This window comes from Podarcis raffonei, chromosome 16 (assembly GCF_027172205.1).
Source record: "Podarcis raffonei isolate rPodRaf1 chromosome 16, rPodRaf1.pri, whole genome shotgun sequence".
NCBI classification, from domain to species: domain Eukaryota; kingdom Metazoa; phylum Chordata; class Lepidosauria; order Squamata; family Lacertidae; genus Podarcis; species Podarcis raffonei.
The window spans coordinates 36,427,687-36,449,462 of record NC_070617.1 but is presented as its reverse complement, the minus strand read 5'-3'; the positions used below and the strand labels follow the sequence as shown (position 1 = coordinate 36,449,462).

Here is a 21,776-nt window from a genome sequence, read left to right as displayed (position 1 = left end):
CCGGGGGTGGGGAGTCTTTTGGAGCTTGAAAACACCAGAACATAAAACAACCGACATGGTCCAAGGTAGAATTCTCAGCAAGGTGCCCTCCTCTCACTTTTGTAGATGTTCAGTGAACACTTTGAAATATTAGAAGGGAGATGAAAGGGCCTGTTTCTTTAAGGAGGAATGAAAGGCTCGGGGTGGTTCAAAGGGAACAGAACACAGGAACAGAGAGGTGATGTAACCCCTGCCATCAGGTTCAAGAGTTGTGCAGCTTCTGAAGAAGAGAAAACCCAGACAAGGAAAGCTTGGGGTGCATCAGACCTGGGATAGCTTCCTTTAGAAAATCAACATGGTTTTGGAACACTGCTGAAAAGAATGAACTAAAATGGGAGAGTTTTATTTCTTGAGCAAGAAGATGGGTATGTTGCTGGACTCCAACTCCCAGAAGACCCGGGTAGCACGGCCACTGGTCAGGGATTATGGTTGTTGCATTGAGGAACACAGGTTCCCTATTCAAACCTACAGTAACCCCCAAAAGCTGCTGCGGCATGTGTCTTACGTTACATAGGACAGAGGTCTTCAACTGGTCCAGACTCGAGACCCAGCTCTGGCTCCCAATGTGCACCATGGTATCCACTTTTCCATGCTCACTTTTGATTTATAGTTAATGGTACTAATAAGGTACATTGTCAATCCTGAAATGGCGATTCACAGAGTCCAATGTGGCAGCAACCGCTTGCCGCAACCTACCTGGGATAGCCTTGCAACCCCTTGGTTGGTCCTAACCTGTGTTGAAGACCTGTGACATAGCAGATACATCTCTGAAGGGCTGTTTGGTCCAAGTTAAGTTTACCTATGCAGTTCTTTAAGAAGTGCAAGGAGGAGCCTTGGAGTTGTCCACCAACAGTCTTTATTTAATAATGAATGGCATGGAGAAAGTGGACATAAGACTAGAACTTGTGGACATCAATGAAGCTGGATGTTGGAAGGTTCAGGACAGAGAAGAGAAATGACTTCTTCATGCAGCTCATGGACAACTCTGGATCTCGCTCCCCCATGAGGCAGTGATTGCTACTAGCCTGGGTTGCTTCAGAAGAGGATTAGATAAAGTCATGGAGAAGGAGAGGGCTATCAATGGCCACAATGGCTCTGCTCTACCTCCACAGCTGGATGTAAGTTCCCAACTGCCAGTTGTTGGAAATTGCAGGAGGGGAGAACAAGTTGCTGCACTAGATGGACCATTGGCCTGATCCAGCAGCCTATTCTGATGTTTGTAAAGGTAAAGTTAAGGACCCCTGACAGTTAAGTCCAGTCGCAGACAACTCTGGGGTTGCTGTGCTCATCTCGCTTTACAGGCCGAGGGAGCCGGCATTTGTCCTCAAACAGTTTTTCCGCGTCATGTAGCAGCATGACTAAGCCGCTTCTGGTGAAACCAGAGCAGTGCACGGAACGCCGTTTACCTTCCCGCTGGAGCGGTACCTATTTATCTACTTGCACTTTTTGTCATGCTTTCGAACTGCTAGGTCACGAGGATTCAAACCGCCAACCTTCAAGATAGGCAATCCCAAGAGGCTCAGTGGTTTAGACCACAGCGCCACCTGCGTCCCAATGTTCTTAAGTGCCTCTAAATCTGTACAAGTGTGGACTCTCTGACTGATAAAGAACCCTGCATGGCCAGCATTCCTGATCACCTTCAGAACTTCTACTGGAACTGTACCCCAAGGCCTACCGACTGGTCAATCCATCGCAGTATTGCCTTCTGTAAGTGTCAGCAGCTCTGCAGGTTCTCGGGCAAAATCCACCAACTTTCTATTCTTTTTCTTCATGCGCCAAGATACTTGGTTCCAGCCTTGCGCCCAGGTGCCCAACGAACTTCAGAAAACCCTGTTGAAGGTGATGGGTTGATCTCCCCTACCATCTGGTATTTGTCACTAATGCACGAATCTTCCACTACAGGCGGCAACCATTTCGCACAGGGGCTTCCTTCCTCCTGCGTACATCAGCAGAGCACTTATAAGCACACCCTGTCCTGTACACACACATTCACACTGTTCTGCCTTATTCTGGGTCATCGCCTTTACACAGAGAGAAGCTAGGGCTCTCAAACCACTGTTTTCTCCAGCAGCCGCTTCCTGGCTCGATTGTTTAGGCAGCTGGGTACGTCTCTTGGTTTTTAAGAAACCTTGTACGTTCTCTTATCGGGAGTATGGTAAGGCAAGCCACTGTGTAAAACCTCAAATGGGACAAAACATCTTGTATTTTCTTTTCTTTGAGCCGACAGGGAGAGAGAGAAGAAGAAAACCCATATATATATGGGATTTATCTTAAGATAAGATAAATCTCTCCCCAGCAGTTCCATTTACTTGCAGCGAGTTTCTCTTTGATATCGCTAAGTTGCATGGAAGCCTGTAGGGCCCGCAGTCAGATTAACGATCTATAAGGAGTGTTTTGTAAGAGTTTTATCTGTGATTTCTCAAACAGACTTTTCCTCTTTTTAAAAAACAATTATTTGGCATGCATGCAGGGATGGCATTAAGAGAGTGCTGCTCCAAAGCCCTTTTTAAAAGGGGCGCTTCTGTTCTGCTCCGTACTTTCAGTTAAAAAAAAAAGAGTAAAAAGTGTTATTTCAGCAGTCCTATAGGAATTATTCTTGATACACTATTTTGATTGTGTTTGCAAAGCTTGGAGGAGGATTACATGCAGGAAAAGTAAAAGTCTGCTTTTTCAGCGGGAACAGAGTAAGCCGTACAAATACTGCATGTCTTAATTCAGACTAAGAAAGCAAAGCAAATTCTACAGTCGGGATACGTGATCAGAGATTCAGGGCTGCCTCTGGAAATGGTATGTCCGCCTCAAGTTCCTCCCCACTTCCTGCAACGCAGGTGTGGTGAACTTTTGGGCCAGGGGGTCAAATGTACCCCTCCACAACTCTCGTATCTACCCTTTAGGACTCTCTGTCCTGGCTCTCGCTGGATGAAGAACTTGAACTGTGATCCCGATTTCAGCCAGAATATTTAATCTGTACAGTGGTACCTCGGGTTACATACGCTTCGGGTTACAGACTCCGCTAACCCAGAAATAGTGCTTCAGGTTAAGAACAGAAATCGTGCTCTGGCAGCCCCATTAGCTAAAGTGGTGCTTCAGGTTAAGAACAGTTTCAGGTTAAGTACGGACCTCCAGAATGAATTAAGTACTTAACCCGAGGTACCACTGTACTGTGCATAGACAACACAAGGGTTAAAAAGCACAGTGGGTGATATGCTATCAGGTGATAAGCATGGCTAAGCAATGTGAGACATGGAGCCAATGGGTGACATGACCCAAAGTCTTTGCTTTGAAAGAGTGAGGTGGGTACAGCTTTAGTGCGGCAAGCAAGGCAAAAGGTAAAGGTAAAGGACCCTTGGACTGTTCAGTCCAGTCAAAGGAGACTATGGAGTTGTGTTGCTCATTTCGCTTTCAGGCCAAAGCAGCTGGCGTTTGTCTGCAGACAGCTTTCTGGGTCATGTGGCCAGCAGGACTAAACCACTTCTGGCGCAACAGAACACCGTGACGAAAGTCAGAGGGCACAGAAAAGCCGTTTACCCTCCCGCCTCAGCGGTACCTATTTAACTACTTGCACTGGTGTGCTTTCGAACTGCTAGGTTGGCAAGAGCTGGGACAGAGCAATGGGAGCTCACTCCATCACGGGGATTCGAACCGCCAACCTTCTGATCAGCAAGTCCAAGAGGCTCAGTGGTTTAGACCACAGCAATGGGCACGCCTTTGGGCAGACTGTATCATTACCCTCAGAGGTACGCTTAGTCTGTACAGTGGTACCTCGGGTTACAGACGCTTCAGGTTACAGACTCCGCTAACCCAGAAATAGTACCTCAGGTTAAGAACTTTGATTCAGGATGAGAACAGAAATTGCGTGGCGGCGGCGCAGCAGCAGTGGGAAGCCCCATTAGCTAAAGTGGTACCTCAGGTTAAGAACAGTTACAGGTTAAGAACAGACCTCCAGAACAAATTAAGTTCTTAACCTGAGGTACCACTTTAGTGGGCTTTTAGTGTTGCAGATCCAGCTCTCTGGAATCAGTGACTAATCAAAATCTGGCATGCACCTACTGAGCACATTTTGATTCTTTGTTTAGGAAAACTTTCCCTGGGGTGTAACCCACTTATTTGTGGAAGATCAGTTTTATATTTGATGAAAAGCTTTCTTTGTTTTTAAAGTCTGCATGTATGTATGGTTTTAAAAAAACTTTTAGAGCTTGTTGTATTAATTTTCTTAATTAATTTTCTTGTTGTATTAAATTGGGACTACAATTCCCATCATCACTGACCACTGGTCCTATTAGCTAAGGATGATGGGAATTGTAGTCCCAAACATCTGGAGGGCTGGAGTTTGCCTATACCTGTCTTAGAGCATTATTCTGTGCTTTCTTTTCTTGCTCTGTATACCACTTTGATGGCTTTATGCCTTGAAGGGCTCCATAAATTTGTTTCTTACTATTAATGCCCCCCCTTAGTTCCCCTCCCCCCCAAAATACTAAAAAGCCCCAAATGCTGTAACCTTTCCTCATAGGGGGAGTTATTCCAGCCCCTCTAGCTTTTTGGTTGTCCTTTTCTACACACACATATATATGTGTACACAGAGGAAAGTTATGTGAGCTTTTTCAGACCAGTTTTGTTAAGATTAGCCCAGGTGGCTGTCAAAATAGCTTGGGGGGGGGCTTCAAGGGGAAGCACTTGCTAGGAACAGAATAATTTATTTGTTTGTTACGTTTTTAAAACCCACCTTTTTCTAGTTAATTTTTATTGAATGTTTTCAACATAAAAGTTGAAAGTTTTCTACAATAAAAGCCAAACCTGTCTAAAGACAAAAGAGTAACAGAAAACCAAAACAAGAAAAATCAAGAAATAGAGAGACAATAAAGATAAAGAAAAGAAGACATCCACTTTGGGCTCTGGGGAGGGTCTTTTCATGAGCCATGGGCATTCTCCAGCTCTCTCTTACCATTTCTGGTGCCATGCATATATGTGGTTATGTGTGGGTTGATTGTGCATACACCCAGGGCCGGATTTAGGTTTGATGAGGCCCTAAGCTACTGAAGGTAATGGGGCTCTTTATATGTCCAGCTGTCCTTTGTGAACAACAAATTGTCGTTGTTTTTTGTGTTGAATATATGCTATAAGGTAATTTATGGACCTAATAGGTATCTAAAGCCATTTGCACGTAACAAAATATGTATTTTATCAAAGTAATTGTTGAAAAAAAAATTCTTTACATTTTTGGGGGGCCCCAAGAGAGTGGGGCCCTAAGCTATAGCTTGTTTAGCTTATATGTAAATCCGGCACTGCATACACCTGTATAGTGGAGCTTGATTACAGTCCCAGAATCTTAAACGGCAAGAAGCCTGCAGATGTGCAGGGGTTAATGCTGTTGACAGTCCGGATGAATTCAATGTGCGTGGAGCCCAGCAGAGTCTCCATCCAAGCCGAATGCCTATAACATATGTATAATTAAAATTTCAAGCAGGGCGCTTTGGTGATAGGCATGGGCTGACCCTTCCTTTCTTGAGCAATTTCGCACCTGCAAATTTGGATCGCGACTCACAGCAGGGCCCAAACACAGGAAGGTGCGAGATGAGCTTCAAGCGTCGCGGCGGACTTTGTCATCATAAGCAGAGTGCTTGCTTTCATTGCAGCCGTGCTGCCAGGGCGGACAGAGGAGAATGATCAGTGAATGTCAGGGCTGCAAGGGAGGTTAACTTGGAAGTTAGCTTTTCAGGTAAAGGGACCCCTGACCATTAGGTCCAGTCGCGGACGACTCTGGGGTTGCAGCGCTCATCTCGCTTTACTGGCCGAGGGAGCCGGCATACAGCTTCTGGGTCATGTGGCCAGCATGACTAAGCCGCTTCTGGCGAACCAGAGCAGCGCACGGAAACGCCGTTTACCTTCCCGCCGGAGCGGTACCTATTTATCTACTTGCACTTTGACGTGCTTTCGAACTGCTAGGTTGGCAGGAGCTGGGACCGAACAACAGGAGCTCACCCCGTCACAGAGATTTGAACCGCCGACCTTCTGATCAGCAAGCGCTAGGCTCTGTGGTTTAACCCACAGCGCCACCCGCATCCCAGCTTTTCAGGTAGAAACCATTAATGTAGATGCCGCCCAGGGGATTAGATCTGTTCCAGATGTTCATTCGAAACTCCACCTATTCTGGTTTTGTAGAAGCTGAGCTACACCCATGCCGCCATCCACCAGCTGCACAGGAATGGCATGAAATATAAACTAAGAGCAGAATCCAGTCTTCCTAAAAGTCTCTCTTTTTTCCTAAGGCTAAGTTTCTGTGAATGTGACCAAAATGTTTTGAAAGTATATTGCGATAAGCCACAGCGCTTCTGGCATGTGGGGAAGCCTGTCTACCTCCCTATTGCAGCGGCTCTTTGCTTCTTGATGCTTCTGTTCAGAGGCCTTAACACCTGTGGTGGCTATTCTGGGGTAAAAAAATCATCAGTCCTTTGCCATCTCATGAGGTGGTGGGAGGTGGGTTACCTCCTTGAACTGCAAGAAGGAGAAAAAACTTTAAATGGTTGCTAGTTAAAAGAAAGAGAAGGGAGTTTTCTTATGTTAATAGATGCTAGAGTGGTCTGTGCTAAAAGACTGAGGGGAAGTGTCAGTATTGAAAGAATGGTTATTAAAAATTAAGGAATTTATCTGCTGTGAGCAAAATTGTGTAAAGGGAGGATAGCAAAAGAAAAGAAATAAATAAACCAATTTGGAGACTGTGTTGGTATTTTTAAAATATTGAACTGCCATTAAGAATAGCTGTTCTCCTTTCTTATAAAAGAAATGCAGTTTTGAGCTTTAGAAATATTTTGATTACCTTTTTATTTCTTTTTTTGCTGTTTAGTCAAACATTTTGTAATTGTGTTTGGACTCGGAGATTGTGTGTGTGTGTGTGTGTGTGTGTGTGTATACCCTCAAACAAGAAAATTAAAATGTGAAACAAATTACCTCCTTTAAAATCACCTTTTCGGTTGTCTGGAGCTTACATGATGGAGCCGGCCTATTCAGATGGAAGCCAAACTGAAATGTTGTGAAGATGAAAGCATTTTAAAATCCCCGGCTTGATTTTTAATTTTCAAAAGCGATATTGCTGGAACGTGCTACCAATCCCTGGTGACATTTAGGGAAACGAGCTTTCGGGAACTACTTCAGTAGCTCGGAGTGGTTGATATTCCTGCGTTTCACGGCTGTTTTGAAAAAGATCACAAAGGTTTTCGGAAATTAAGAGGCAGGAAACTTACTGGCAGAGGGTTATTTGCTGGGTTGTCTTTTTTTTTAGGACAACACAGGGAGAAAATGATGCAGTGGGAGAGAGATGATCGGGGGGAAGAGCTTTCCCCGTTTATCTAAGGAGGAGGAAACCTCCAGTTACTGATGTACTACAACTCCCATCATCCCTAACCATTAGCCATGCAGGCAGGCGTCTGATGGGAATCAGAGCACAGCAACATCTGGAATGCCACAGGTTCCTCACAGAATGATCTGTAGCATTCCTGCCGAGGCCAGGAGAAAGTATGAGGGAGACAGTGGAACAGCGCCAGTGCTTCCCCCCCCCCGGGGGTATGCATACCCCTAAACGTTTTGTGAATCTAAGTTTGGCCTCATTGAGGGGCAGAATTTCAATATGAGTAGAAACATGAGAGTACCCCTAAATATTTTTAATAATAATAATAATAATAATAATAATAATAATAATATAAATAATATATTATTTATACCCCACCCATCTGGCTGGGCTTCCCCAGCCACTCTGGGCGGCTTCCAACAAAATATTAAAATACTGTAATACACCAAACATTAAAAGCCTCCCTAAGCAGGGCTGCCTTCAGATGTCTTCTAAAAGTCTGGTAGTTGTTCTCTTTGACATCTGGTGGGAGGGCGTTCCACAGGGCGGGTGCCACTACCGAGAAGGCCCTCTGCCTGGTTCCTTGTAACTTAGCTTCTCGCAGTGAGGGAACCGGCAGAAGGCCCTCGGCGCAGGACCTCAGTGTCCGGGTAGAACAATGGGGGTGGAGATGCTCCTTCAGAAACATACTGGGAGCCAATGTACCATATTTTTCGCTCTATAAGATGCACAAGACCACAAGATGCACCTAGTTTTTGGAGGAGGAAAACAAGAAAAAAAATATTCTGAATCCCAGAAGCCAGAACAGCAAGAGGGATCGCTGTGCAGCGAAAGCAGCGATCCCTCTTGCTGTTCTGACTTCTGGGATAGCTGTGCAGCCTGCATTCACTCCATAAGACACACACACATTTCCCCTTACTTTTTAGGAGGGAAAAAGTGAGTCTTATAGAGCAAAAAATACGGTAGGTCTTTCAAGACCGGTGTTATGTGGTCTCGGCAGCTGCTCCCAGTCACCAGTCTAGCTGCCGCATTCTGGATTAGTTGTAGCCCCACATAGAGTGCATTGCAGTAATCCAAGCGAGAGATAACTAGAGCATGCACCACTCTGGCAAGACAGTCCACGGGCAGGTAGGGTCTCAGCCTGCATACCAGATGGAGCTGGTAGACAGCTGCCCTGGACACAGAATTGACCTGTGCCTCCATGGACAGCTGTGAGCCCAGAATGACTCCCAGGCTGTGCACCTGGTCCTTCAGGGGCACAGTTACCCCATTCAGGACCAGGGAGTCCTCCACACCAGCCCACCTCCTGTCCCCCAAGAACAGTACTTCTGTCTTGTCAGGATTCAACCTCAGTCTTTTTTTAGAAAAAAGAAGAAGCACTGAACAGTGTCGTGCAGTGTGCCCCACCCATTACCCCCACATGCAACCAGAGATGACCTGGCAGTTGTAATGAACAGCGGAGGAAAGCCCATAGCTCAGAGGTAGATCATCTGCTTTGCATGCTAGAAGGTCCCAGGTTCAGTCCCCAGCACAGGGCTTGGAATGTCCCCTACCCAGGAGAGCTGCTGTCTATCAGCACGGACAGTGCCGGGCTTGATGGACCAATGGTCTGGCCCACCCATTTAAAGAAACTGGCTTTATATGGCTACTAGCCACAAGGGCTATGGTACCTCAGAGGTAGTAGGCCTCTGAATGCCAGTTGCTGGAAATCTCAGGTGGGAAGAATGCTCAGGTCCTGCTTGTGGGCTTTGCATGGTCCTCTGGTTGGCCACTGTGAGAACAGGATGCTGGACTAGACGGGCCATTGGCCGGATCCAGCAGGGCTCTTCTTACATTCCCTAACTCTATGTCAGGTGTGCGTGCAGGAGCCAGGCCCTGTGACCAATAGGACTCTGCAGGACTGGGGCCTTCCTAAGTTTGTTCTGAAGAGGCAAGGCAGGTGAGGCCAATTGGTAACTCACAGCACCTGGTGGCAAGAGCTGGGAAGGGATATAAGGTCAGCATTTTTCCCTTCTGCTCTTTGCCACAGAACCCCTTCACTGCCTTGCGGCGTTTGGTTCCTTGACTCCTTGCTTCTTGATCCTCGGACCCTTGACTTCATGACTCTTTACTTCTTGATCCTCGGACCCTTGACTTTGTGACTTGTTGCTTCCTGATCCTCGGACCCTTGGCTTCTTGACTCCCGGCTCTCTGACCCCTGGACTTTTGGCTTCCTGACTCCTGGCTTCTGGACTCCCGTTCCTGCTCCCACCCTGCCATCTTGCCCCTGGTCCCGACGTCCCCAGCCGGGACTTTGATCGCCCGTGAACCAGACCATGACACTCTGAAGCTCATTCCAACCCTGCTCCTATCTCAACTGTTGCCTTCTCAAGCTGCCTCATCTCAGACTTTGCCATTCCCTTTATGTTCTGTCCCTTCTCTTTCATCTTTAAACATGATGGGGTGTGTGTGTTATTTTATTTTTTGAATTTCGTACCTCAACTGGACTGACATTGACTCGAGTGGCACTTTGAAAAACTTCCCTCAGCAGATTATTACTACTATTAATATTTTTTTTAAAAAGAATGCATTTGAAGCACGACAAAGAGCATAGATTGCTATCTTCAGTAGATTTCCCTCTCATGTTAACAACTGAAATGTCAGTTGTAGTGTTGAGGGAGCTGATTGGCAGGCAGTGGTGAAGGATTCAGAGAGGGGTGTTCTTAATTTTCAGAGCTGTTCTGATTTTCAGGATGTGAAAGCTCTCGTTATCTCTGGACACAAACCTATAAAGCACATATTGTAGGGGTTGCCAACCTTTCACACATGGGCACCAGTGCTCTCCATGGAAGGTCCATGGAAGGTCTCTGTAAATGTGCCCTCAGAAATCTATGCTGCTCGGTTTCTGCTTGCATTGGCTCACCAGTGGAAGCCGTGGATCAGACACTTGCTCTCCTTACCATTCTGAGCAGAAGAGAGGTGGAAAGAGCTTTTTCCCGTAAGTGAGCATGGCAGTGGCTGATTTACTTGCCTTCCTCCTCCCTGCCCCCTTCTTTAATTGGGGAGAAAATCTACACCACTTTATGCTCCTCCCTGCTCTTTTAGATGTGGCAGCCATTTGATGCAATACTACAAAGACCCCTTTGGCAGCCATTTTGTGACTGGCACCCACAGCACTTATGCAAAATTCCACATGCGCCTGCTGGCCCTACAAAGGTTGATGGCCCAACCTGTGGTGCCATCTTTGTCCTGTTCTGCCGGATCTTTAGGGCTCAGCAGAGCCAGTGTGGTGTAGTGGTTAAGAGCGGTAGACTCGTAATCTGGTGAACCGGGTTAGTCACACTTTTCTGAAGTCTCTCAGCCTCACTCACCTCACAGAGTGTTTGGGGGAGGACGGGAAAGAAGAATGTTAGCTGCTTTGAGACTCCTTTGGGTAGTGATAAAGCAGGATATCAAATCCAAACTCTTCTTCAGCAGAGGAGTTGAGGTAACAAAGCAGGTCAAGTCAGCTCTGGGCACAGGTCATCAAAGTCCAGACAAGTCTCTCTAAGAATGTCAGGAGCCTGGGCAGTCCCAGTGGGTCCTACTGACTGAGACTTGTCTCTGCCAAGCACTGGGGCTACCCAAGGCTTTATCTATGCAGCAGTTTGCCGTGTCTCCTTGAGGAACTGGCTGTGGTGACTTCAAGGCCCCATGTCTGATTCGACAGGCACTGACTTCTATGCGATGGAAGGGATGAGGATGTCATTGGGAGCTCACCATCCAAGACCACGGAAGGTGGGAGAGCCAAGCACTTGGGCCAGAGGAAGGGGGGAACCATAATTTCTATATTTCACATTTCCAGGCATGTTTAATCTTTCTTGACATTCTTGCTTTTTAAAATAATAACAATACAGGGATTCTCCAGGACAGCAGCAGCCTGCGCCTCTTCCTCTTGATATGCGGCCTGAGAAGAGTCAAGGATCCTCTTTATCTAGTGAATGCTTTTGCAGGTTGGTACCCCCTTCCTTTCTCTTTCGCTTTGTAGCAAATGCAGGATTGGTTTTGATTCATTATGTTTCTGCGATGCTTTTCATTCAAAGGGATCCCAAAGAGGCTTACAAACGATAAATAATGATAGCACGATGGAACGAAATAGAACATCACAGATACAGCACAAAACATTTAGAATAATTAACAAATCGTCCGTGAAACAATGCTACTCTGTTAAACTGTGTTAACAAAGCAATAACTAAAAAATAAATTCAGGTAGGTAGCTGCGTTGATCTGACGCAGCCGAAATAAATAAATAAATAAATAAATAAATAAATAAATAAATAAATAAATAAATATTGTGCAGTAGCACCTTATAGACCAACTAAGTTTGTTCTGGTATAAGCTTTCGTGTTTCTCTGTCTTGTGATTCCTGATGTCAGGTTTATGTCCATTTATCCTTTGGAATAGGGTTTGGCCTGTTTGTCCAATACAGTGGTACCTCGGGTTAAGTACTTAATTCATTCCGGAGGTCCGTTCTTAACCTGAAACTGTTCTTAACCTGAAGCACCACTTTAGCTAATGGGGCCTCCTGCTGCCGCCGCGTGATTTCTGTTCTCATCCTGAAGCAAAGTTCTTAACCTGAGGTACTATTTCTGGGATAGCGGAGTCTGTAACCTGAAGCGTATGTAACCCGAGATACCAATGTATAGAGAGCTGAAGGGCACTGTTGCCATTTGATGGCATACACAATGTTAGAAGATGAGCAATTAAATAGGCCTGAGATAGTCTATAAGGTGCTATTGGACAATTTTTAATTTTTTTTATTTCAACTAAAAAAAAAGCTAAACATCACAATTAAAGCAAAATTCACATTATATGATTAACAAATCAATACAGTGTTTATAATCTACAAGGCAGTATCAACAAAGCAGCAGCCCAAAAACAAACTAGCACTGTTAAGTTCATACATACACTCTCCACACCCCCATGACCATAGTTGTCAACTTACAGATTTAAAAATAAGGGACCAGCAGCCTCGAAAATAAGGGATCAGCAGCCAAAATAAGGGATTTTCCAAGCACAGGTATGTTCAACTTCTGAGCCCCTCCGAGCCAAAGGCAGAAAGCCCAGCCAGCAGCCAAACGAAGCCTCAAGCGGTGGTTCCCACAGCGCAGCAACCCGGCGAAGGGGATGCAGCAAGAAAAACCACTTTCACCTCTCTGCTTGGAAGCGCTGAGCAAAGGCGAGTCCCCAGGCAACGCAGCTGATTTGATCGGCACAAGGCATGCAAGCTCCACCCCCCAGTCGTTCTTAGACTTCTTATTGGGTGAGCAACACAGCCAAGCACCACAGTTGGAGCCTCCCTCCTCCCTGGCTGGCAGGCAGGGAGGGAGAGGAGTTGCTTCCTTTGAAACCCGGGAAAATTAAGGGACATCATCAATAAGGGACAGCAGCGGGACACGGCACTGGGATAAGGGACTTTCCCGCGGTTGACAGCTATGCCCATGACTCATAATATTTCCCTCTATTCAGTCCATTAAAGAGACACATACACATTATATTCATGGCAGCAGGTTCCTTTGTGAAAGGTTCCTTGGGCTGGAGGTGGAGCAGCGTCTCCTGATGGCAAACAGAGTCTCTCCCACCCCACCCCCATAGTTCTTCCTCTGGAAACATCTGCTTTATGAAGGCTCCTAGGGTGGGGGTGCAAGGCAGGTGGGAAAAGCCATTACCTGCTGGCCAGCACCAAATCTTTCTCCCCTGCCCTTGATAGTCCCACTTGGCTCAGTAGTTCCTGCCCTAGCCCTTCTCCAACCTGATGTCCTCCTGAGGTTGGTGGACTCCCATCAGCCCAAAGCAGTCTGCTAGTTGGGTCTGGTGGGATCTGAAGCCTTGGAGGGCACCAGGTTGGGGGAAGGCTGGCACAATGAGAAATGAGGCCCAAGCGATCAAGTTGGGCAAGGCCATGGAATATTTTTTAAAAGGAAAGGTCAAGAAGTCTGTACTGAACACAGAATCAGGGGCAGGGCCTGGATGGCAGTGTGTTTTTATTTGCGCGTGTGTGTGTGTGAGAGAGAGAGAGAGAGAGGGAGGGAGAGAGGGAGAGAGGGAGATATGGAGGGGACAGGCTTCAGAGAGACAGCTCTGAGCACAAGCATTTACACTTGTACTGAAGAGAAACCACGAAAGTGACAAGGCTTCGGAACTGACCCTCAGCAAGAGAACATTGATTAAGCAATGAATTTAATCATCAGGCTAATCCAGTCTCTGCGCTGAAGCTGAGCTGTAAATTCTACTCACTAAATATGAACATGGGGTAATAATCCACTTTGCTGCTACATAGGGCTGTCACCTGACTGAAGAAATCTTAGCAGGCTGATTGTGTGAGTTTCAGTCAGTTAATTGGCCAGATGTTCGTACTTTTGCAGGTGAAGGAAGCAGGACCACTGGGGTGTGTGTGTGGAGAGGCATAGATCATGTGTGTGTGCTTGTCACTGCAGGCAGCATCCAGGAAGAGATGTTCTCATGTATGAGTGTGAGACAGGAGGGAGGATGCCTCTGCTAGCACTATACTAAAATAAGTAACAACTTGTTTATTAATTTATTGGGACAGAATGTTGTTTTTCTTTAGAACTAGCAGCCTTGTGCCTGGTGTTACTTAGGAATTCTTAAGGGCCAAAAAAAAAAAATCGATGTGGTTTTTGAATCTGGTTTTAAATCATTGCAGTTTTGACTGGTTCAGTCTTCCATCTTGATTCAAAATGGCATCCAATTTTATCCAAGCATAGATGAAAACTTGCTTCTTGAACCCAGGAAGCATAATGCAAAATATCAACTCTTGTGAGATGTCCAAATGCATAAACCAAACAAGCAGACAACTTTCCAAAATATATAGTAGACTGTTGTTTTATTCACATGCAGATTTGATTGATTGAATAATTCATTAAGATGCATATGAATTGATCAAGTATGGTTTCTTTAACTGAGCTACAGGAAGGCCAGAATACCATGGCTAGGAGAGAGACCAAGTAGGACCTGTATCTGAAGGAGCTCTGCAAAATGTAGGGCACTTGGGAAAATCACAATGTCTTGGCCTCAGTCCCCCAGCTGTGAAGTGGGCATAATGGCTGTCGGGTTTGCCAGAATGATTGTTACATCAACAGAACCGTGATTGCGAAGAGCTTTCCAGTATCGCGTCTGCTATGGAAATGCAGAGTTCAGTTCCTGTTACCCTGACCAGTGCTTCTGTGTTCATTGACTTTTCACGAGTGCCTCCCTGCAGAAACAGCAAAATAACTTTGTGGTTGATTAATTAATTAATTTTAAGTCTGCTGCCTAGTAGGTTGGGGGCACCTTCCTTTTTTTTTTTTTAATGAGTCAAAATTTGCATAAGCCAATTAACTGATGGATTGCCCGAGTTTCTCTTTACAATGCCCTAACCAGAACAATATGACGCTTATTTTCCTGTAACCAGAACTCTCTCCTGTTGTTTGATAGAATGGCACCGAGAGGAGCCCAGCACACACCTGATTATAATTGGACCCGCAGTAAGTTTCCCCGCTTTCTTTGTAAGCATTCTTTCTAAATATAAATTCTTTGCGTGAATTTGTTTTCATGTGCTATGGCAGGCAGGCGCTATTAAGTCTATAGCCCCCCACTGAGAAGGAGTCATCCCTCAAAACTGCTGTGTGGGGCTTCCACCAGAATGTCTTGCTAGATTACGCCACGTGGGTCAGATCTGTCTGCCCTTAAGGTCACACTAAACCAAAGATTGCCAGCCTGGTGCTCGTACGTGCCAGTGTGCCCACTAGTACCTCCTATGGCACCCGCATAAGGTCTCAGCAGGTATCCCCTCAAAAACCCATAATGCTCCTTCTACTCACTTCCAGTTTGCACAATTGTATTTTTTGTTTTTTAGGCCATCTAAAAATGTTAAAGGGACGCGGGTGGCACTGTGGGTTAAACCACAGAGCCTAGGACTTGCCGATCAGAAGGTGGGCAGTTCAAATCCCCGCAACGGGGTGAGCTCCCGTTCTTCAGTCCCAGCTCCTGCCAACCTAGCAGTTCGATAGCACGTCAAAGTGCAAGTAGATAAATAGGTACCACTCCAGCGGGAAGGTAAACGGTGTTTCCGTGCGCTGCTCTGGTTCGCCAGAAGCGGCTTAGTCATACTGGCCACATGACCCGGAAGCTGTACGCTGGCTCCCTCGGCCAATAAAGCGAGATGAGCGCCGCAACCCCAGAGTCGACCACGACTGGACCTAATGGTCAGGGGTCCCTTTACCTTTACCTTAAAAATGTTAAAGTAAAATATAACCCACTAAACTGCCTCTGCTCCTCATAGAATTTCTGTTTTTAAAAGTTTTTTTAATAAAAAGTTTAGTGTTTGTTGGTGTGGAGTGGGGGTAGGATAGCCACAAGAGACCCAAAATCACCTGATGCAATCTCTGCCTTTCACGGTGTGGAGTTTTCTTTCAATCAGCTTGATGAAGTGGCTGCCCAAACACAAATGAAGACACACCACGTAGGCTAATAACTGTTAAATCGTATGTAATAGAATATCATTCAAAAGGTAAAAATGAATCTATTGGAGTTCATATATGCAGTGTAACAGACTAGTGGCGCAGAACGTCAAGCCATGTGTTCAAGATAGGCGTCAAAAGGTCAGTCTCACAATGGCTATTCAAAGGTTTCAACAAAAAAAAGACTAAGAAGTCTAAAAAGTAAGGTTTGTTAGATTGTTAGATTGTTAGATTGTTAAGATAAATTATTTAAATTAAAATTGAGAAATATGGGAATAATTTGCTGGAATAATGAATTAAATTAGAATACAAAAAGGGAGGTGTGAGGAGGTTTAAGAAATAAGAAATGAAAAGATGTAATTTGAGATTTGTATTTTTCTTCTTTTTTGTTTTTCTTTTTATCTTATTTTTTCGCTGTATTTTTCTGTTTTTTTTCTTTTTTCATACTTACGTATTCATGAAATTTTGAATAAATATCATTTTTTTTTAAAAAAAAAAAAGGAAAGGAGGATGCAAGCTGCCATACACAGGAAGCATGTGCAAATTTGTATCCTCTTTCACAACTGGGCCAGAGGTCTCAATCAGTGCCGGATTTACGTATAGACTAAACAAGCTATAGCTTAGGGCCTTACTCTCTTGGGCCCCCCCAAAAAATAAATAAAGGAAAAACACTGGATTTACATTTCCAAAATGTAAGATAAAAAACAAATAAAATAAAACCTACATACCAAAAAAAAAAGTAAGGTTTTTGCAGATGTTTTCCAAAAGTTCCAACGAAGGATGTCCCAAAAGTCTCAAGGACAATGTTTCCGGAATGATACTACTGTTTTGTGATAGTCTTCACCAGCTGAAAATACAATACAAGGCATACAACCAATGAATGAGAACAGAATTGAGCTACCTGCTTACACATTGTATATTGAAACGGAATATACAAAACAAGGTTGTTAACCTGTGGGACTCATTGCTCTTGGATGTCCCGAGTGCTGGTAACATCACTGAGTCCGCAAAAAGACCCAGCCACACGCTCACACATGACAAATTTTTATTTTGTAGTTTAAAAGCAAATGCAACAGTCCCAAACCGGATCGGAACCACAAGGCAGAGAGAGAGAGAAAGGAAAGAACATTTCATTTGTGTTGTTTCCTGTTTTAAAAATCAGACTCCCCTGCCCCCAGCTGCAGTTTGCCTCCATCTGTGCCGTTTGCTCTTTTGAAATATAGATCGTCCTTCTTGACCTCCATACCAAGCAGGATCAAACATGTCCTATGACTGCACCAACAGCTCATCTCTGTGTTCTGGCTATTTTGAAGCCATTCCTGCCGGTCTTGCGTTTGCACATAATTAACAGATGTCAGCTGGTAGCAAACGACTGAGATTTCTGTCTGGCAAGAGTCTGCACAGAATTCCAGCTGACAATGGAAGTGGCAGTGGAGATACACCCCCGGTAAAACAGATTTACTGGAATCCAGCGAGAAACTTTGTAGTGCTAAGAAAGTTTGAAGTCGAGAGCAGTGGGGTGGGCAGAGAAGTAATGGAAAACAAATGCCCTTCAGGTTAAATTCTCCAGGGTAGGTTCTCCAATGCAGCAACTAATATCAGAGTTAATTTCCCCCCGGTGGGGGGGGGGCTGTAAGGGGGCAGAAGAGGGAATTCTTTATATCAATAACATAATTTTATTTACAGTGGTACCTCTGGTACGTTCTGGAGCCCTGTTCGCATCCAGAAGCGAACGCAACCCACGTCATCAGGTCGCGATTTGCCACTTCCTCGCATGCGTGTGACGTCATTTTGACCTGCGCATGCGCAAGCGGTGAAACCCGGAAGTAACATGCTCCGTTACTTCCGGGTCGCCGCAGCACGCAACCCAAAAATACTTATCCCGAAGCTACTTCAACCCGAAGTGTGACTGTATACTCAAGCACTCTGATGATAAATTCTCAATAGGCCAAATCCTATGCGGTATATTTCGACACGGGCCGAGTGTGTTTCCACACAAAGATCTCCCTCAATTATGGTTTGCATTTCTATATATGAAATTCTGTGATTGTTTTTAATTGCAGAGGCTTTCTTTTTAAAAACAAATAAATGTGAAGTCGCTTCGAGATACTTCATGGGAAGCGATGTAATAAAATGGGATTAAATAAATAAATAAACTGACAGGCTCCCCCCCCCTCTAAAACATCCCCAAATAAAACATCAAAGAAAAGGAAGACTGTTTTCCATGGCCACATTAAAGAAGAATAATTTGTTTATCCAGGATGGTTGTTTGCAACCGGGTGGGGGGAGGGGAGGGCTTGAAGTGAATCGTTTTGCCCTCATCGTCTGAAGTTTTGCGTTTAAGAGAGCCCACGCCTATTGATTTGTCATGTTTGGTCATGTTTCTTTGATGCTGTATTAGGCCACTGATACGATTTGTGCCTTCCAGTCCTGCCGCATTAGGAAGAGCGCTCTCTGCTTCTGAATCTGGCAATGCTGCCTGCCATGGAAGGTTTTTGAGAGGGAGACCCAGCTGCTTGTGGACCTTCATAGGAAGCTGCCTTACATTGCTCTACATAGCTCAGTATTGCCTACACAAACTGGCAGCAGCTCTCCAGAGTTTCTGGCAGGGATGCTCTCCCCGCCCTACCTGGAGACGCCAGGGATTGAACCTGGGACCTTCTGCTTGCAAGACAGAAGTTCTGCCCCTGAGCCATGGCACTTCCCCAGGATGGAGTTGTTCATGTTGCTTATTCATTTAAAGGAAAAGGGACCCCTGACCATTAGGTCCAGTCATGGCCGACTCAGGGGTTGCGGCGCTCATCTCGCTTTACTGGCCGAGGGAGCCGGCGTACAGCTTCTGGGTCATGTGGCCAGCATGACTAAGCCGCTTCTGGAGAACCAGAGCAGCGCACGGAAACGCCATTTACCTTCCCGCTGGAGTGGTACCTATTTATCTACTTGCACTTGGACTTGCTTTTGAACTGCTAGGTTGGCAGGAGCAGGGACTGAGCAACGGGAGCTCACCCCGTCGTGGGGATTCGAACCTCCGATCTTCTGATCGGCAAGTCCTAGGCTCAGTGGTTTAACCCACAGTGCCACCCGCATCCCTGGAGCTTATTCATTTACATACTGCTTAATTGCCAAGGTGGCTTCTAAGATCAAAGCATTTAGAGCAGGAAAACAACTCAGTCAAAACATTAAACATCCACACTTTAAAATGTGCAGTAAAACAAGCCAGTTGAAACAGAAGGTCCCAGTCCACTTGGCGGAGCTCAGGATTCTAGTTTAAAAAGAAAAGTGGATCTCGCAAGCCTGCTCATGCTTGCTCCCATCCACTGGGGAGTTAGGACACAGGGTGCTTCTAAATACCAGTTTCTGGAAACCATCGGACGGGAGAGACTTTCTCTTGTGCTCATCAGGTCCAGTTTGCATGCATATGGTTGGCCACTGCAAGAACAGGAGGCCGGCTTTGATGGGCCCTGAGCCAGCAGGGCTTTTCTTACATTCTCAGGTTCTTTCTCTCTTCGGCGTCTGTTTTGGATACAAGAGTGTGCATGTATTTATTCTTATGCAAACACACGCACACCGTATCTTCCTGGGTAAATCAACCCCGCTTGCAAGGTTTGCCAGTCTGATATCCTGGAAACTGCACTGTTCGCCCCCTTCTGTCATTTATTCCCCCTGCCTTCCCCAGCCCTGAAACATCTCTGATGCAAAACGAATGCAATTTCCCCTCTCTTATTAACTTGTCTCTTAGAACCTTCAGCTCCTATATTTTCATTAGAACATTGAGTTGTCTTATTACCTTCCTGCTTTTCATTGTGCTGGTTATTTTTCTTTCTTTCTTTTTAATCTCTGTTTCTTTCCACTCTGATACACTGCAAGATTTGAAAGCGAACTGGGGTGGAAGAGAAAATTGGGAGCAGGTATAATGTGGTTTGCGTTTCCGATGCCTTCAGATGCAGCCTGTGAAAGATTTCAGGCACTTCACTTTACATCTGCTTCACTTTCCCCAGAAACAAGCAGGCGCGTCCCACCTTAGCCCCACAAATTTGGGAAATTTCTCAAAACATTTATATATCCTAAAGTTTAATTGCACACCTGCTTTTTCCTTTCCTTTTTTGGGGGGGAAAGTTTCTGAAAATGCTTAAACTGCAGCAGCACAGGGATTGGTAAAAAAAGAAGAAGAAACCAAACCAAGTGAAACAGCTTTGTAGTGGATGAGATTATTTACTTATTTGTAAAGCATTTCTGCATGGTGATTTGACTCTGCCAAGGCATTTTGTGACTATTAAACACCAATGTTGTTCAAGAGTGCATCTGCAACAGACGAAAACAGGCTTTGAAACCCTATCTGAATGAAATTTAAACACATTAAAACCTTGGTGGAACAAGAATGTCTTGGGCTGCATTCCTGGGGGACCATAGGATGAAGAAGTAGACGAAGAGTTTGGATTTGATATCCCGCTTTATCACTACCCGAAGGAGTCTCAAAGCAGCTAACATTCTCCTTTCCCTTCCTCCCCCACAACAAACACTCTGTGAGGTGAGTGGGGCTGAGAGACTTCAAAGAAGTGTGACTAGCCCAAGGTCACCCAGCAGCTGCATGTGGAGGAGCGGAGACACGAACCCGGTTCACCAGATTATGAGTCCACCGCCCTTAACCACTACACCACACTGGCTCAGCCAGATGAATCAGTTCCTGTGCTCCCCAAGGCCAATGGGATCTCCCCAGGGAAGGAGAGAGAGAGAGCCACCATCTTGGAGGCAAATCTCACCTCCCTTTGCTTCTTCAGTGAGACACTGGATAGGTTCACAGCCAGTGTTCACCCAGTGTAGAACAGGGTAGAAAGGAAATTACATGCCAGTGTTGGAGGTGCTGGGAAATACGAGCTCCCCCATTTCCTCCCACACCACCCTGGAGCAATAAATGTCTGTTAGAGATGGGTACAAATAAAGTAGGAAGGGACGCGGGTGGCGCTGTGGGTTAAACCACAGAGCCTAGGACTTGCTGATCAGAAGGTCGGCGGTTTGAATCCCCGCAACGGGGTGAGCTCCCATTGCTCAGTCCCAAGTAGATCAATAGGTACCGCTCCGGTGGGAAGGTAAACGGCGTTTCCGTGCGCTGCTCTGGTTCGCCAGAAGTGGCTTAGTCCTGCTGGCCACATGACCCAGAAGCTGTACGCTGGCTCCCTCAGCCAATAAAGCAAGATGAGCGCCGCAACCCCAGAGTCGGCCACGACTGGACTTAATGGTCAGGGGTCCCTTTACCTTTACCTTTACAAATGAAGTAAGAGGAAGCAGAAGAAATGCTTGTCAAATCTGAAAGTTCTTCACCTGTAGCTTTTGGATGGGCAAGGCTCTCGCATCTAAACCCCTAGAGCTGGCATAGTTTTGGGGGTTTTTAAAGGCCAGAACAAAAAAGAAAGGGGGGGAGTGCCCTCCTCCCTTCCCCCTGCCAGCATGGGCCCAGCAGAACATTAAAAAAGGCAGATCCAGTCACCTTGGGTTCTCCTTGTCCACTGACTGTCAGGAGGTCCTACACACAAGTAGGAATCCGGCGGAGACACATGCCCTGCTGGCATGTTCTCTCCCTCCTGGTCATTCGTTTGGGAGCTTCAAAAGCTTTCTCCTCAAACATCTCAGCGACTGATACCAAGAGGCACCATCACACTTCAGGATCAGCAGAGTAGAGGCAAAAAATGGGGTAGAGGAGTGAAGTAAATTTTACTTTTACACTTACGCACTCCACCAGACAAGTGAGAAGCAGTATCAGAGTTCAAGCACACCTTTAATCCAGGCAAAAACATTCAAGGAGGGTTCAAAGCAGAGCCAGTGATCTAGGTGTGTGGTGTGAGGAAAGTTCCAAGGGCCAGATGAAGGGGCCCGGAGGGCCACATTTTGCCCAAGTCCTGAGGTTCCCCAACCCTGGTATC

General features: G+C 45.7%; 1 protein-coding gene across 7 annotated transcripts in view; it reads left to right on the top strand.

Annotated features, from left to right (window-relative positions):
• The window catches only part of GLT1D1 (glycosyltransferase 1 domain containing 1), a 59,038-nt gene that overhangs the window by 23,753 nt on the left and 13,509 nt on the right, over positions 1–21,776 (top strand). For 5 of the 7 annotated variants that reach the window (XM_053370019.1, XM_053370018.1, XM_053370021.1 and 2 more), the window contains 2 exons: positions 11,257–11,352; positions 14,834–14,883. In XM_053370019.1, coding sequence (XP_053225994.1) covers positions 11,257–11,352; positions 14,834–14,883 — 146 coding nt within the window. Of the gene's footprint in view, positions 1–11,256; positions 11,353–14,810; positions 14,884–21,776 lie in introns of all 7 variants that reach the window. The other 2 variants (XM_053370023.1, XM_053370020.1) reach the window with 2 other exon arrangements.